This window comes from Syngnathus scovelli, chromosome 3 (assembly GCF_024217435.2).
Source record: "Syngnathus scovelli strain Florida chromosome 3, RoL_Ssco_1.2, whole genome shotgun sequence".
Classification (NCBI taxonomy): Eukaryota; Metazoa; Chordata; class Actinopteri; order Syngnathiformes; family Syngnathidae; genus Syngnathus; species Syngnathus scovelli.
In genome coordinates, this window is record NC_090849.1 from 7473968 (window position 1) to 7489386 (window position 15419).

At 42.9% G+C, this 15419-nt stretch overlaps 1 protein-coding gene across 2 annotated transcripts in view; it reads right to left on the minus strand.

Moving 5' to 3' along the window:
- Positions 1–552: 552 nt before the first annotated feature.
- LOC125965710 (arrestin domain-containing protein 1) overlaps positions 553–15419 on the minus strand; it is a 52385-nt gene continuing 37518 nt past the window's right edge. For both annotated transcript variants that reach the window (XM_049716453.2, XM_049716454.2), the window contains exons 7-8: positions 14840–15359; positions 553–3823 (exon numbers count right to left, since the gene is read on the minus strand). In XM_049716453.2, coding sequence (XP_049572410.1) covers positions 3786–3823; positions 14840–15359 — 558 coding nt within the window. In that variant the 3' untranslated portion in view covers positions 553–3785. The remainder of the gene's footprint in view (positions 3824–14839; positions 15360–15419) is intronic.

Consider the following 15419-nt stretch of genomic DNA (forward strand, 5'->3'; position numbering starts at 1 on the left):
GGGGTAATGAAGGTGGTCAGTTTGCAGCTTTCTTCGTTAAATGGGATCTGATAAAATCCACTTGCTGCATCCAATGATGAGAATACTTTTGAACCCGAGAACCTTGGCATAATTTCCTCGACTATTGGCAATACGCACTTTTCACGTTTTACAGCTCTATTCAATCTTCTTAAGTCTGTGTAACATCGAACCTCTTTATTGTTTGGCTTTAGGACTTCAACCATGGCAGCACACCACTCTGTTGGCTGTGTTACCTTCTCTATGATGCCTTCTATTTCGAGTTGCATCAGCTCCTTCTTCACTAGTACTAGTGGCAGTGGTACTCTTCTAGCACAGGGGACCGCATATGGCTGGGTATTCTCGTTTAGAATGATTTTGACAGGTTCTATCTTTAAAAGACCACTTGTTCCAAAAACTGCCTTTACTTGGTCTAATCTCTGGACAAGACCCATTTTCACAGTTTTTGGTCAGCTGAGCAGACAACTGCAGTTACCCTCTGTTAGGTTCAGATTCAGCAAAAGGATCAGCAGACAAAACCAGTGAGACAGAATGTTGATCTTTTCTCGCGAGGAGTGCATCCAGACTTACAGCAATCCAAAATACACTAAAGGTCTTGGTTACACTCCTCTCTTTTTATTAAGGAATGCCCTACCTACAATGTGAGACTAGCCCCTGATAGGTGGGGGGGAAAGCGTGGGCTAGTCTCAAGAGTGAAGAAACGAGATTCTATGTGAAACTAGAAGTCGCGGACAGGATCCCATGAGAACCGAAAAGTGAATGTTATGGGAAACAAAGTAGTCATGAGAAAAGAGTGCATAGACAAAATGACATGTGCAGACATCAACAACTTTCTTGGATTCCCAGATGTGTAGAAAGTCAGGAAGCTCCAGACAGCATCGTTTGACTTGCTGTGGACTGGGGGATGTCTGCAAGAAGAAACAGCAAGCATTCTGCGCAATAACTTTATTAATAAGTACTCAATAGGGAACGCATGATAACATATATATACAATTTATCTAACACCCTCCATTACATACACAGGAATATTGTATTCTTTACTCTGTATACATCTGAGCTACCCCCCTGAACCGACAAAGGGACATTTTACTTTACTTAATTTATGGGATGTAGAGAGCCTCTTGAAAGTTATTTCATTTATAACAGCCACATAAGCCCCTGTATCAATTTTAAATGTGAGTGGCACCTTCTCTATTTCAAGTGTAACAGTCCAATTATACGAATTGGCCTGCTTATTGACTTCGCCCAGAAACTGTCCCTCGTTCTCAGTGACTTCATTCACTGCTTTAGTATGACACACTCGTGCCTAATGTCCTCTTTTGTTACACTTTTTACATGTACTTTTGTAAGCAGGACATTTACCCCTTTTCTGGCACTGAGCGCCACACCTGCCACAGCTTCTGTTTTTCTTTCTGTCTGTGGCTTTACCTCATGGCTCGTATTGTTTTCTCCCATCATAGTTAATTTTTTAATGCGGACATCATTTTTAAGTCCATAACTTTTATATTACTACCAATTTGGCAAATTACTAAATGAACGTTTCTGCCATGGCGTGTAGTCTTCTTTTGAGCCTTCATAGCTTTACTTGGAAATTTTAAAGCAAGTCGTCAAATATAATATTTTAAAGAACAGTGCAAATGAAAAATGCTGCAATAATTAAATATATACTTCAGTTACCATTTCTGCACTGTTTGCATAGTGTGTATTTAAGTCATTTTATTGTTCTTCCAAATTTACATTTTTCACAAAGTTACCCTATGTGCCTTAATTTGCTAACAAGCTGCTAAGAATAGTTATTTTTAGATAGAGTCCCCGAGAAAAAAACAAATACATTTGGTTTTGTCAACAGTGCAAAACATCCACACTGAGTTGATTCGTGTCACAGATCAAGCCAATCCTTTGTTCATGGAAACATAATCTGTTTCTGTGGTGAAATACATTGAAGAGATGTTAATCATGAATCATGAGTAAAATAGGTGACAGTGTTTGTGGAAGAATATTTTATTGAGTTTTTCAATTCTAAGTGAAAACAATTTTATTTCACTTCATGATTTAACTGTTAAAGATTATGCTCTCCTATGAATCAACTTTCCTATATTGAGTATTTATTAGTTCACAACAATTAAAATTGGCTAAGATGAATTTTCCAAGACATTGAACAAGGGCACCACATACAAACAATCATCTGACCTTATAGACTTTTATTCCAATTTAAAAATAAATTAAATGTGTGCTGACCTGTTCTAGTTTAAAATGTATGTATGTATTAGAAGGGGGGAAAAAAGCACATAAGTACATTCAAGATGGCGGCGCGTGCACACGCAGCGGCCACTCTCTGTCCCATTCGGTGTTTTGTGAGTGTTTACTGAGTGTTTGTCTGGCAGTTTTGTGTGTATTCGTCTCGTGTGATACGTCATGCTACTAGTGCGGCGGGCATGTTCTGCTCAACATCGGCGGAAGTGGGTTTTATGGCGTTCTGGACTTTGGCGCGGAGAGATTAAGGGCGCGCGGACTGCTTCGTCATGGAGCGACGCCGGACTGGCCTGCTCTTCCTCCCCCGGTTGGACTGCGTCCTGAGCTTGGACTGCTCCGTCCTGGAGCATTGTTGGGATGCGTCGGCAGCGGGTCTGCGAGGCAGCGGAAGAGGGGCCAGCGCGGAGACGTCGGGCCAGGCTTGCGGCCAACCCAGCTCGCCCATCCGTGCCTTCCATTCTCCTGGCGTACGTTCATTCGCGGGACGACAAGATGGGTTGCGTTCGCCTGATAGGATCCACGAACCGGACAGTGCGTGCCTGCTGTGTGCTCGTGTTCACAGTGGCCTGGTTGACTGTCATCTTACCGGACTCTGCTGTGCATCGGGAGCGGCTAGCGTGCTATCACGCTTATTGTTCATTGATGTTGACTTCTTATGTTATTTTTCCTGTGTTGTTTACTTGTATGTGCGTTGTGAACTCTGTCTTGTCACCCTGGGATAGTGAGAAACGTAATTTCGATCTCTTTGTGTGTCTTGACATGCGGAGGAATTGACAAAGAAGGAGACTTTGACTTTGACATTAAAAATACCAATTTCTTTTATCAGAAAACAAACCTGATCCAACTGTAAGCATGTATTAGGATTATTGGTGCTTCATTCCCCTCCCTGAAGGACATTTACACGTCCCATCTAGCACGCTAGGCGACCATGATTGTGAGTGATGTGAGTCACCCCGCTAACACTTTGTTTGATCCACTGCCCTCTGGGAAGAGGTACAGAAGCCTGCGCTCCCACACCACCAGGCTCTTCAACAACTTCATAGTCCAGGCTGTTAGTATCCTGAACTCTCTCCCCCCTCCACCCTCGGCTGCATAACGTCCTGGCCTTGGGCCACGTTGGCTGCCTTGCACTACTCCTCCCGTACATTTCCGCTATATTCTGACTGTCTGTTGTATGCACAATTGCTCCATTTCGACCATGTTGCTCTTATTTATTTATTATTTATTCATTGCTCTTATTTATTCATCGTATGTGCCTTCTTGTTTTTACTTTTTGTATTGTTTACTTGAATGTTTGTTTGTCAATATAATATAATATAATATATATATAATATAATATAATATATGTCTTGTCACCGTGGGATAGTAGGAAACGCAATTTCGATCTCTGTGTGTCTTGACGTGAAGAAATTGACAATAAAGCAGACTTTGCCTTTGAAGAAAAAAAAAGTATTCCCAATACATCTATCAGTTGATGTAGTCACGGTAGCGCGGTTCCTGTTCCTCCACTCAGTTTAGGTGTTACAACTTTCGTCATAGGAAGGAGGAGCGTCTGAAAAACAAAACATGACATAGGCCGTTAATTTATGAAAAACATTCTTGTGCAGCCCAATATTAGATGGATTAGATAAAATGATGGCTACTATTGAGGGAATCAATTCAATCAATTTTCTTTTCTCCTTATAAAATGTTTCTTGTGCCACTGGCTGCCCATACAATCCCAAAACATGATCGATCCAACCCCATGCTTAACAGTTGGGCACAGGCTCTTCACATTAAAATCTGTGCCCTTTCTTCTCTAAACGTACACATACACAAACAACCATTTGCACTCACACTCGCATCTACGGGCAATTTGGAGTGGTCAATTGAAACCGGAATACCCGGAGAAAAAACACGCAGGCATGTGGAAAACATGCAAACTCCGCACAGGAAGGTTGGAGCCAGAATTGAACCCTCCACCTCTGAACTGTAGATACACATGTTGGTAGACATGATAACCAGGGCTCCACCATGTTGCCCAATTGTTATGAGTGTTAGAATAATTGTATGGAGAAGCACTGGTCGGCCTGACCGGAGGCCGCATATCTTGGCTTAAACAAAGATCTCTGTCTAATTCCAGAGAGTTCTTAGACTCCTTTCCTTTCTTATCTTTTTGTATGTGCCTGTGAGAGGCCCTCACCAGTTATGAATAGAACAGCTTTGTTCTTTGTTTTAGTTCGAAAGAAGTTCTTTCTCTTTTAATAAATCTTGTAGTCAACTGTTGTTGACCGGGACTGTTTTTCTTTGATATAAAGTGTAAGAGAAAATACATGCATGTTGAAGTAGCTGCACATAAGTTATAAAGGTAAAGACCCAATGATTGTCACACACACATCTGGGTGTGGGAGATTTGTCCTCTGCATTTAACCCATCCCCAACGGGAACAGTGAGCAGAGGTACCGCGCTCGGGGATCATTTGGTGATCCCATATTTACTCAATGTTTGTTCAAGTAGACTTCATTCAAGTTACGTATCTCAAATGTACTTAATGTTTGTTAGAGTGTTTGCACGAGAGGTATCCGATTATTTACTCATTGTGTGAAGGCGATGGCCTTCACACAAATGTTATTCTACACCATTCTCTATTATTATTATTATTATTGTGTGAAGGCGATGGCCTTCACACATATGTTATTCTACTCCATTCACTTTATTATTAGTGTGAAGGTGAAGACCTTCACACTATTGTTATTGCTGTCCTTTATTATTATTAGTGTGAAGGTGAAGACCTTCACACTATTGTTATTGGTGTCCTTTATTATTATTAGTGTGAAGGTGAAGACCTTCACACTATTGTTATTGCTGTCTTTTATTATTAGTGTGAAGGTGAAGACCTTCACACTATTGTTATTGCTGTCCTTAATTATTATTATTATTAGTGTGAAGGTGAAGACCTTCACACTATTGTTATTGCTGTACTTTATTATTATTAGTGTGAAGGTGAAGACCTTCACACTATTGTTATTGCTGTCCTTTATTATTATTAGTGTGAAGGTGAACACCTTCACACTATTGTTATTACTGTCCTTTATTATTACTATTATTGTGTGAAGGCGAAGGCCTTCACACATTGTTATTCTACTTTATTATTATTGTTATTGTGTGAAGGCGAAGGCCTTCACACATTGTTATTCTATTTTATTATTATTATTAATATTGTGTGAAGGCGAAAGCCATCACACATTGTTATTCTACTTTGTTATTGTCTGAAGGCGAAGGCCTTCACACATTGTTATTCTACTTTATTGTGTGAAGGCGAATTTCTCCAGAAATTGCAATTCTAGTTATTATTATTGTGAGAAGGTGAAGACCTATTTTAACACTTCACTTATTTTAACACATTCAAATCACATTGAGGACATTCCCAAACTTGCCAAATTCAAAACTTTCACGTTTTTAGTTTTAAAATGTGCGCAAAATTTCACTAAATTTAGTTTTTTACTTCTAATTCCTACATTTTTCCACCGATTCAACTGGTTCCAACTTTCAACTGTTCATCTTTTGCCTAGCTATTCCACACCTTCCCACTTAGCAAAAATTCCACTTTTTCAAATTTGAAAATCAACCAAATTCTCCTAAATTGCGTTTTTCTACTCTAATTTCTACATTTTTCAACCGATTTAACCCATTCCAACTTTCAACTGTTCATCTTTTGCCTACCTATTCCACAACTTCCCACTTATCAAAAATTCCAAATTTGAAATTCAACCAAATTCTCCAAAATGTCGTTTTTGTACTAAATTGCGTTTTTCTACTCTAATTTCTACATTTTTCAACCGATTTAACCCATTCCAACTTTCCACTCTTCATCTTTTGCCTAGCTATTCCACAACTTCCCACTTACCAAAAATTCTAAACTTTCAAATTTGAAATTCAACCAAATTCTCCAAAATTCCGTTTTTCTACTCCAATTTCTACATTTTTCAACTGATTCAACCCATTTCAACTTTCAACTGTTCATCTTTTTCGTACCTATTCCACAACTTCCCACTTACCAAAAATTCAAAATTTTAAATTCAACCAAATTCTCCAAAATTTCGTTTTTCTACTCTAATTTCTACATTTTTCAACCGATTCAACCCATTCCAACCCTCAACTGTTCATCTTTTTTCTACCTATTACACAACTTTCCACTTACCAAAAATTCCAAACTTTCAAATTTGAAATTCAACCAAATTCTCCAAAATTTCATTTTTCTACTCTAATTTCTACATTGTTCAACCGATTCAACCCATTCCAACTTTCAACTCTTCATCTTTTGCCTATCTATTCCACAACTTCCCACTTACCAAAAATTCCAAATTTGAAATTCAACCAGATTCTCCAACATTTTGTTTTTCTACTCTAGTTTCTTTATTGTTCAGTCGATTAAACCCTTTCTAACTTTCAACTGTTCATCTTTTGCCTGCCTATTACACAACTTCCCACTTACCAAAAATTCAAAATTTGAAATTCAACCAAATTCTCCAAAATTTCGTTTTTCTACTCTAATTTCTACATTTTTCAACTGATTCAACCCATTTTAACTTTCAACTGTTCATCTTTTGCCTACCTATTCCACAACTTCCCACTTACCAAAAATTCAGAAATTTCAAATTTGAAATTCAACCAAAGTCTCCAAAATTTCATTTTTCTGCTGTAACTTCTACATTTTTCAACCGATTTAACCCATTCCAACTTTCAATTGTTCATCTCTTGCCTACCTATTCTACAACTTCCCACTTACCAAAAATTCTAAATTTGAAATTCAACCAAATTTTCCAAAATGTCGTTTTTCTGCTCTCATTTCTACAATTCTCTACCGATTCAAGCCATTCCAACTTTCAACTATTCATCTTTTGCCTACCTATTCCACAACTTTCCACTTACCAAAAATTCCAAACTTTCAAATTTGAAATTCAACCAAATTCTCCAAAATTTCGTTTTTCTACTCTAATTTCTACATTTTTCAACCGATTGAACCATTCCAACTTTCAACTGTTCATCTTTCATCTTTTTTCTACCTATTCCACAACTTCCCACTTATATAAAATTCCAAATTTTCAAATTTGAAATTCAACCAAATTCTCCAAAATTTCGTTTTTCTACTCTAATTTCTAAATTTTTCAACCGATTCAACCATTCCAACTTTCAACTGTTCATATTTTTTTTCTTTCAACTTCCAAATTTGAAATTCAACCAAATTCTCCAACATTTCATTTTTCTACTCTTATTTCTACATTTTTCAACCGATTCAACCCATTTCAACTTTCAACTTTTCATCTTTTGCCTACCTATTCCCCAACTTCCCATTTACCAAAAATTCCGAATTTGAAATTCAAACAAATTCTCCAAAATTTCGTTTTACACTTCTATTTTCCACATTTCTCATGTAATTCAACTCATTTCAACATCATTCGGCATCATTCCCCAAGAAGTTATTCAAAGTCTTTGCCTTTACACGCAATTTCTCCAGAAATTGCATTTTCTAGTTATTATTATTATTGTGTGAAACCTAGCAAGAAAGTCTAGTGCATTGTTTTACAGGGACACGGCACTCAGCACGTTTGGAGGTATCTAATTGCAGTCTAGGACGAGGCTGCCAATCAACTAAGAAGAAACTCTGCACTGCTGGGGTCGCGGAAAGGCCAAGGTTCCATCAGGCCACTTTACTAGTTAGGCTGCGTTGCTACAGCGATAACTCCCCTCCCTTTAGTGTAGCACCGCCTTTTGTAACCATCCATCCATCCATCCATCTTCTTCCGCTTATCCGGGGTCGGGTCGCGGGGGCAGCAGCTTTAGGAGGGACTCCCAGACTTCCCTCTCCCCAGCCACTTCATCCAGCTCATCCCGGGGGATCCCAAGGCGTTCCCAGGCCAGCTGAGAGACATAGTCTCTCCAGCGCGTCCTGGGTCGTCCCCGGGGTCTCCTACCGGTGGGACATGCCCGGAACACCTCCCCAGGGAGGCGTCCAGGAGGCATCCTGATAAGATGCCCGAGCCACCTCATCTGGCTCCTCTCAACGTGGAGGAGTAGCGACTCTACTCCGAGTCTCTCCCGGATGACCGAGCTTCTCACCCTATCTCTAAGGGAGAGCCCGGACATCCTGCGGAGAAAACTCATTTCGGCCGCTTGTATCCGAGATCTCGTTCTTTCGGTCACGACCCATAGCTCGTGACCATAGGTGAGGGTAGGAGCGTAAATCGACCGGTAAATTGAGAGCTTTGCCTTTTGGCTCAGCTCTCTCTTCACCACAACGGACCGGTACAGGGTCCGCATTACTGCCGACGCTGCACCGATCCGCCTGTCGATCTCACGCTCCATCCTCCCCTCACTCGTGAACAAGACTCCAAGATACTTGAACTCCTCCACTTGGGGCAGGATCTCATCCCCGAGGGCATTCCACCCTTTTCCGATCGAGGACCATGGACTCGGATTTGGAGGTGCTGACCCTCATCCCGACCGCTTCACACTCGGCTGCGAACCGTTCCAGCGAGAGCTGGAGATCACGGCCTGAAGAAGCCAACAGCACCACGTCATCTGCAAAAAGCAGAGACGCGATGCTGAGGTCCCCAAACCGGACCCCCTCAACGCCTCGGCTGCGCCTAGAAATTCTGTCCATAAAAATTATGAACAGAATCGGTGACAAAGGGCAGCCTTGGCGGAGTCCAACCCTCACTGGGAACGAATCCGACTTACTGCCGGAAATGCGGACCAGACTCTGGCATCGGTGATACAGGGACCGAACCGCCCTTATCAGTTGGCTCGGCACCCCGTACTCCCGAAGCACCCTCCACAGAACCTCCCGAGGGACACGGTCGAACGCCTTCTCCAAGTCCACAAAACACATGTGGACTGGTTGGGCGAACTCCCATGCACCCTCGAGGATCCTGCCGAGGGTGTAGAGCTGGTCCACTGTTCCACGGCCAGGACGAAAGCCACACTGCTCCTCCTGAATCCGAGGTTCGACCTCCCGACGGACCCTCCTCTCCAGCACCCCTGAATAGACCTTACCAGGGAGGCTGAGGAGTGTGATTCCCCTGTAATTGGAACACACCCTCCGGTCCCCCTTCTTAAAGAGGGGAACCACCACCCCAGTCTGCCAATCCAGAGGCACTGTCCCCGATGTCCACGCAACGTTGTAGAGGCGTGTCAGCCATGACAGCCCCACAACATCCAGAGCCTTTAAGAACTCTGGGCGGATCTCATCCACCCCCGGGGCCTTGCCACCGAGGAGTTTTTTAACTACCTCAGTGACTTCGACCCCAGAGATTGGAGAATCCGCCTCAGAGTCTCCAGGCCCTGCTTCCTCAATGGAAGGCGTGTAGGTGGAATTGAGGAGGTCTTCGAAGTATTCTCCCCACCGACTCACGACGTCCCGAGTCGAGGTCAGCAGCACGCCATCCCCACTGTAAACAGTGTTGACGTTGCACTGCTTCCCCCTCCTGAGACGCCGGATGGTGGACCAGAATTTCCTCGAAGCCGTCCAAAAGTCATTCTCCATGGCCTCACCGAACTCCTCCCACGCCCGGGTTTTTGCCTCAGCAACCGCCGAAGCCGCGTTCCGCTTGGCCATCCGGTACCTGTCAGCTGCCTCCGGAGTCCCGCAGGCCAAAACGGCCCGATAGGACTCCTTCTTCAGCTTGACGGCATCCCTTACCGCCGGTGTCCACCAGCGGGTTCGGGGGTTGCCGCCACGACAGGCACCAACGACCTTACGGCCACAGCTCCGGTCGGCCGCCTCAACAATGGAGGCGCGGAACATGGTCCACTCAGACTCAATGTCCCCCGCCTCCCCCGGGACGTGGGAAAAGCTCTGCCGGAGGTGGGAGTTGAAGCTCTTCCTGACAGGAGATTCTGCCAGACGTTCCCAGCAGACCCTCACAGAGCGTTTGGGTCTGCCAGGTCGGACCGGCATCTTCCCCCACTTTTGTAACCAGGGCAACACAAAATAAAAAGAGGAGATAGCGGAAGAGGAGCTCAGAATTGGTGGAGGACTGTAACTGGGCCTTCTACGTAATTCTCCTCGCGAGTAAAACGAACACTGGTTGTCTTCTTCTCTTTGTTTTAGTGTGTAAAATAATGTCTGATGGTATTTAGACCTGACAATGAGTTTCAGTAATTACTTATCAGTCATCGAAATACAGTTACTTTTAAACATCTCATTGTATTAGTTTGTATCCCCCCAAAGCTGGGTCGAAATTTTACAGTATTACTTTGTATTCCCCCAAAGCTGGATCACAATTGATCATATGGATTTTGATACCCTGATTTACTCTCTATCTACCATACACACATGCTTTGTAGTTGGTTTAAATGTGCTATTATCAGTCTTCAAAATAAAAATCATATGAACTATTTCTCAATGTGGTAGACTCTTGCAGACATCGTTCACCAGAATGCAGCATTGAGCTAAATTTAGCCAAGCAGCCCTTTGAGACTTGCCTGTGATTTAGGACTATATAAACAAACTTGACTTGACATAAATTCAACTAAACCAGACATGTCCAAAGTCCGGTCGTGGGCTAAATTCGGCCCGTGTCTTAAATTAGACCAGCCCGAACACGCCCGAACTGACCATCGGGAGAACCGGGAGTATTCCCGAAGTGCCGGCCTAGGATTGGCCTGCTGGCCTACGTCTCTCTTTTCTTTTTTTGTTTTTCTCCAAGTCTGCCGATGCGGCGGCGAGCCTGTCAGAGTGGTGACAGACAGGCCAGGCCACTCAGGCCAGGAGCATGTGAGGAGGGAAAGACGATTGGTTTATATATCAATTAACACCCGCCCCCACAGTCCGTATCAAACACACAGAGCGCATTTGGAAGAAGGGGTAACTGACTCCTGGCCTGAAAAAATCTCCCAATCCGGCCCTGGGCCCGAAGCATCGTGTCATAAAATCAATAATGTGGCCCGCTGGCACTGTCGCGGGGACCCGCACACCCCAGAGCGAGCCACAGTAATGAAACACGTACGAAAGGGAACGCGCACATGAGTGAGCGTTCATGATCGGTGTGAGCGCGTTCCTCTCTATCCCTTCCCAGTTCACGCACACACAGGTGTCCGTTTGCTATATCATGTGACACAGACACTTTCTCATTCAAATATCTGCACACCAAAGACTAAAGCGACGCTAAGATCGGAGACGCTGCCAGTGATGCTACACAGGGAAACGCAAAATAACCCACAGACTACTGGTGAGAGCTCGGTCTACATATACTACTAACTCTACAAACACTACTGTGCATCCACGCTGCCCACTCACAGTCATTGCAAACAACAAGAAGACTATGGATTATTATTTTGTGATTATAAAGTATTTTGTTGTGTATGAAGTTAAAATAAAAAAGATAAAATGGAGAATGATTTAATTTGGCATGATCTGGCTTGTTTACTGCAGTCAAAACACCAATATTAACCTTCTTGTTAATACAATTATAAAACAAACTCAATACATGTAATAAAAAAAATCATTCAACTTGCATAAAACGTTCATTTGTGTTTAATTTATTATTATTTTAATCTTCAGATATCCTGGTAATACAATTGACAATAGAGTCTCATTTGCAATATCAACCTACCTTTAATTTATTATTATTTTAATTTTCCTATTAAAGAGAGAGCAACAGCAATGTGCACATATTCTGTTAGTTTAGACAAAAGTTTTAATGTTCATATGTGTGCAAATCTTCTCATTATTTTATATAAACATAACTGTTCAATCAGAACACGAATACAACACACAGAACTGTATAAACACGCACACACACAGGGGGGTGACACCCCCACACTCACATTCAGAATGACTCTTCTCTGCTCCTGCTGCCATTAGCATGCTTCCACCAACTGGTGATGGTGAATTAGTTGTTTATTGATCAGGCACAATTTCTCTGTCAAATATATACCGTATTTTTCGGACTATAAGTTGCATTTTGTTCATAGTTTGGGTGGGGGGCGACTTATACTGAGGAGCGACTTACATGTGAATTTTTTCACAAATTTTCAAAATTCCCCCCCCCCAAAAAAAAAGTGAAACCGTGATAAACAAACCGCGATGTTGCAAGGGATCACTGTAATTTGAACTGCAAGTGACGTCAGCGGCGCGGCGGTTGTTTACATAAAGGACAAAGGATTGGATCACGGGATGACGAAGATGACGAATGGCCCTGTTAGATAAATTGTATATATATGTTATCATGCGTTCCCTAAAGAGTACTTATTAATAAGATTATTGCACAGAATGCTTGCTGTTTCGCCTTGCAGACGTCCACCAGTCAACAACAAGTCAAACGATGCTGTCTGGAGCTTCCTGTTGTTGATAGCTCAATCTATTTTGTTGATGTCTGCACGTGGCATTTTGTCCTCTTTTCTCATGACGTCTTGTCTGTGACTTCTTGTGTCACATAGCATTTGTCCTTGCACTCTTTTTGTTTCTCATGACGTCTTGTCTGAGACTTCTTGTTTCACATAGCATTTTGTCCTTGCACTCTTTTTGTTTCTCATGACATCTTGTCTGCGACTTCTTGGTTCACATAGAATCTCGTTTCTTCTCTAATGAGACAAAGCCCACGCCTTCTCCCCACCTATTAGGGGCTAGTCTCACATTGTGGGTAGGGCATTCCAAATAAAAAGAGCGAAGAGTGCAAACAGATTTTTAGTGTAGTCAGATTGCTGTAAATCTGGATGCACTCCTCGCGAGAAAAAACTCAATATTCTGCCTCACTTGTTTTGTATGCTGATCCTTTTCTTTTATACAGATATTCAGTCAGAGAAAATACCTGACAGGCCCCACGTACTACCAGCATCATTAGCGGCTTTGTTTGTACGTGACACGGAGGACGAAGCGTTTGAAGGATTTAATGATTTGGAGTGACACAGAAGGTTTGAAAATCTATTATGGCTTTTACGCACGCCCGGTCCTACTCAACAGAGCTCTCTTTCACCTCCGTGGATGGAAGTAGGGGGCCGGCGCTCGGCTGGGTGGCTGTCCGGGGACAGTGGATGGGGCTCGGACATGGCTTTTACGCACGCCCGGTCTTATTCTACGGAGCTCTCTTCCACCTCCGTGGCTGGAAGTCAGGGGCCAGCGCTCGGCAGCTGGCTGTCCGGGGACGGTGGATGGGGGTCGGTCACTGCTCCTACGCACGCCTGGTCCTACTCTACGGAGGTCCCAGCCACCTCCGTGGCTGGAAGTGCCACCTCCGGGAATGGAAGTCCACGCCACCACACGCCTGGAAGTCAACGCCGGTGCTTGGGGCCATGTGGCGGTGAACTATTTATGTTATAGTTATTTGATATATTTTATTTCGTGTAGCAACTTGTATATGTTTTGTTAAATAAAGAGCCGTTTACCAAACCCACGTCTTTCCTGGTACTTTGTTAACGCTACAATATAGTTATATACTAGATATGTGGAATAACGAGGCTGACGTTAGCGGCGCACGTGCCGCGTTGTTGACAAAGGACGAGGAATTTGATCGATGGATTTAATGATTTGGAGTGACACAGACGGTTTGATAATATTGTTGTTTATATGATAGTTATTTGATATATACTTTATATATCGTTATATGGGTGTGTGGAATATTTAGAACTGCAACTCACGACGAGTCCGACGTCAGCGGCGCGGCGCATACGCGGCATCGTTTACATAAAGGACGATCGATGGATTTAATGAATTGGAGTGACACAGATGGTTTTATAAACATGTTATTTATGTAATAATTCTTTAAATAACTCTGAATGTTACATCAGGCCCGTTCTCAGCTCTTCGTTTGTGTTTATGTCACGTTAGCATACCTATCGTTTAGCCTGTTGTTGTTCGTTCATGTCTGTTCTTGGAGTTGGATTTTGTCGAATAAATTTCCCCCAAAATGCGACTCATACTCCGGAGCGGCTTATATATGTTTTTTTTTCACTTTATTGTGCATTTTATGGCTAATGCGACGTATATTCCGGAGCGACTTTTAGTCCGAAAAATACGGTAGGTGGAAGTGAAAATGACAAGATGACATGGATGAGAACAAAGAGTAATTGGGATCAAATTCAGCATTTGAATGTACCGAATGCTGCTTGCCATATTTTGTTCATAAGCTTTCGCAGTTTTGCTGCTAAGTATTGCTCTACAACACAATGTACAGTATATACAGGGATATAGTAGCGATGGTGAAGCCGCACACCTTCGGTCATAATTTGATTTTGGCATGTTGCCGCTGGGTGGAGGTGAGCAACGGCAATGGGGGGGTCCTCCGCTCGACGGAAACATGCTATAATCTAATTCATAAAATCTATTTGTTTGGCTTGCTTCCAGACTTGGAAATGTAATTTCAGTGTTTGTGATGGGCTGCATAGTGCATGGTGTCATTACGCTGGCGTGGGTACACTGCTGCGTTCATCACGTCCTGGAAAATTAACAACTACTGCACAGTCACAACGTATTAAGACATGTTTTGTATCTGCATTGTTATTTTAATGTAAAACCTAATAAGGATCTAAATTCAACCAACCACTTCACTTACTCCTGTGTGCACAGCCTAAAAAATAAAAAACTAACCTTGTGGGTAGGCTGAGCTCCTGTAGTCGGGGGGCAGGCGAACAGCCGTTAATGCTGGGCTAATAGTGTTCTCATTAAACGGACGAGCTGGGGTCCTGGTGGAACCACTGATTAGAATTCCTTCAGGGTCTGTGCTTGCCGGGTTCTGATGACTGTCAGAGAAAGAGAGGCCAGGAGCATAACTAAATCCACTTGGTGACACAAGTTGGGAGTGTCGCTGGTTTGTGAAGCTGCCCCTCATAGGTGTACCACCTTCAGCGCCTTGGTGACATTCAGTCGGGGCAGCAGTTGGAGTATTGGCATACGAAATTCTGGACCGAGGAGCAGGACGAGGAGTTGGTTTTGGGGCAAGAAGCGGTGCAAACAATGTAGTAACAGAAGGTGAGGCAGATGATGTCACTTCAACGTCGGTAGAAGGGAGACGAGCTTCATTTTTGGATGGGTGATACTTCTTGTCCAAAGAGACATTTCCTATGTAGAGGGGTAACGTCAAGAGGACGTTCGGAGACTTTAAGTTGACCTGGTTAAACAGAAATGAATCAATGTCAAGTCACCTCAAATTAAGTTTTTGTAGCTAAAT